The sequence below is a fragment of the Triticum urartu genome, chromosome 1 (assembly GCF_003073215.2).
Source record: "Triticum urartu cultivar G1812 chromosome 1, Tu2.1, whole genome shotgun sequence".
Classification (NCBI taxonomy): Eukaryota; Viridiplantae; Streptophyta; class Magnoliopsida; order Poales; family Poaceae; genus Triticum; species Triticum urartu.
Window position 1 is genome coordinate 97591370 of NC_053022.1, and position 2456 is coordinate 97593825.

A 2456-nucleotide genomic window follows, 5' to 3' on the forward strand; every position below is an offset into this window, starting at 1 on the left:
GTTCAAATTGCCGCCCAAATTTGTCGGATTTATTTAAATATCTATCAAATTTGTTTGGATGGCCGCAGGACATATGTGTGTAGCTTCGGATGGCCGGCTTCCGTATTAGTGTTCGTGGATTTGTCCCTCTGTCTGTGGACGAATGCGGTGTCTGGTTTGCGGGTCAACGCTAGAGATGCCCTCGGAAGGGTGAGGGAGAAGAAGACTCTAGGAAGCGGGACCCACGCCCAGCATGGGAGACATAGTCTTGACTCTTGAATAGGGTGTGCCTATGACAGTGGGGCCTATGCAAGCTGGGTGGTCGTTGCTAAATGGGCGCCGTGCGCTGTGGACTGGTCATGCTGTATGAGAAATCTGATTAGCTCTCCTCCCTTCCTCTGCATCCCCACCCACCTACCGTTCTCCTTCCTCACCTCTGACCTCGTCTCTCAGCTGCTCCCAGTTCCGCTCCTGTACAGTCCGATACTTATAGGCATCAGAAACAGAGCTGCTTTCAAAAAAAAAAAAACAGAGCCAGCTAAATTACCGCAGAGAGAGAGCCAGACATGGGCGGTGCCGTGAAGGTGTACGGGGTGGGGGCGTCTCCGTTCGTGGCGACGGTGCTCTTGTGCCTGGAGGAGACGGGCGCAGACTACGAGCTCGTCCCCCTCGACATGGCGGCGCGTGAGCAGAGGGCCGAGCCACACCTCTCCCGAAACGTACGTCGGTTCTGCTGAGCTCAACCATCAACCACAGCACTCTACCTTCTTAATCCCATTTTCCCGTGACAAGTGTTATTAGTCAGGTGCTCTAATCTTCTATCTCATTCCATTTTTCCATGTTAAGTTTTCTTGTATGCTTCAATCTTGCAGCCTTTCGGGAAGATCCCAGTGTTAGAGGACGGAGAGCTGACTCTCTTCGGTATGAAATTCTCACGCTCATCACAAATCAGACCATAGCATCTTAATCAAAACCTCACTTTTACAAAAGATGATTAGATTTTTCTTTTGCCCTATCAATTAATCCGCACGTCGGTAATACGATCTCAGAATCGCGCGCGATTTCTCGGTACTTGCTCCGCAAGTACGGAGGCACCAACCCCACCACCGATCTTCTAAGGGAATCCAGCCTCGAGGAATCAGCCATGGTGGACGTGTGGACGGAGGTGGAGGCCCACCAGTACCAGCCGGCCATCGAACACATCGTCCAGCAGTGCGTCATCCTGCCGTTCATCGGCGGCGCGCGAGACCAGGCCGTTGTCGACGAGAACGTGGGGAAGCTGGAGAAGGTCCTGGACGTGTATGAGGCGCGGCTGTCGACGCACGCGTACCTCGCCGGAGATTTCTTCAGCCTCGCCGACCTCGTCCACTTCGGTATCACCTACTACCTGGTGGCCGGAACCGAGTACGCCACGTTGCTGGAGTCGCGCGCGAACGTGTGGGCGTGGTGGGGGCGGATCATGGCCAGGCCGTCGGTCAAGAAGGTGGCGCCGTTAATCCACCTCTGGTTGAAGCCATCTTCGTCTGCTTAAATTCAATATCGTAAATTCGTATGTGTATCTTCATTGATTAATCTGCTGCGACTAGCTACCTCAAATTCAGGATACCTTCGCTCTTACGAAGGAACATTCTGTTTCCACATTCCTAATCGCAAGTACAAAAAGTCTAATCGAGCAGCCACCTGGCCTGCCCTGCTCCCTCCTGATCCATAACCAGAGAGCCGCCACCGCCTCTCTCCTCGACCGCCCGATCCGATCTAGGGCTTTGGACCGCCGGCGCCGCCTCTTTCCTCACCGCCGCCATAGCTCCGCGGGGCAAAGCCCAGACAGGGGATGACAGCGGTGGCGGGGTCTTCGTCCATCCCTGCTTCGGGATGCGGTTGCGGTGGAATGCGCGGGTGTCCTAGACGCGTGCGTCGTTCGGCGTCAGCGGCGCAACGGTGAGGGTCCCTCCGCTGTCGATGGCTCACCCAGCCTAGGTGACGGTTTCGGGCAGTGGTGTGCCTCTGGTCGTGCGGTTTTCCGGTAGCAGATGTCACCCATGGACGTGCTGGATGATGGAGAAGGTCGATCTAGTGGTCCAGCCGAGGATGGGCGTGAATTTGCCAGCGAAAGCTTGGTTCGGTCTTGACCAGAACCGTCAAAGTCGGTGCACGTGGGAGTCATTATCTCGTTGGAGACGTTGTAGGCAAGGTTCCTGCGTTGTCAACCCATGGGGGCTTCATCTTTGAGGTTGTACATCAACTGGAGGGATAAATGTTTGGCTTGGCTAAGCCCATGTCTTCATATACTTCTTGTGCAGTGACCAAGGTGGAGCATTGTGCCACCTACATTATCAATGACGGCGAGTCTTGGCGGCAAGGTGCACCGGGGTCTCGATGCCGGATACCGTTTGGTGGGCGTGCATAGAAGGCTAGCGTTGTCCGACGTCGTGGTGGTGTCGGCAGAAGGGTCTGACAGGATCAGTGCATTGATTTCT

The 2456-nt window shown here is 55.0% G+C and overlaps 1 protein-coding gene across 1 annotated transcript; it reads left to right on the plus strand.

Moving 5' to 3' along the window:
- Positions 1 to 355: 355 nt before the first annotated feature.
- LOC125550278 (probable glutathione S-transferase GSTF1) lies at positions 356 to 1647 on the plus strand. The gene is made up of 3 exons (XM_048713241.1): positions 356 to 698; positions 852 to 900; positions 1029 to 1647. The coding sequence occupies exons 1-3, from the start codon at positions 546 to 548 to the stop codon at positions 1508 to 1510; spliced, it is 684 nt and encodes a 227-aa protein (XP_048569198.1). The 5' UTR covers positions 356 to 545; the 3' UTR covers positions 1511 to 1647.
- Positions 1648 to 2456: the final 809 nt, after the last annotated feature.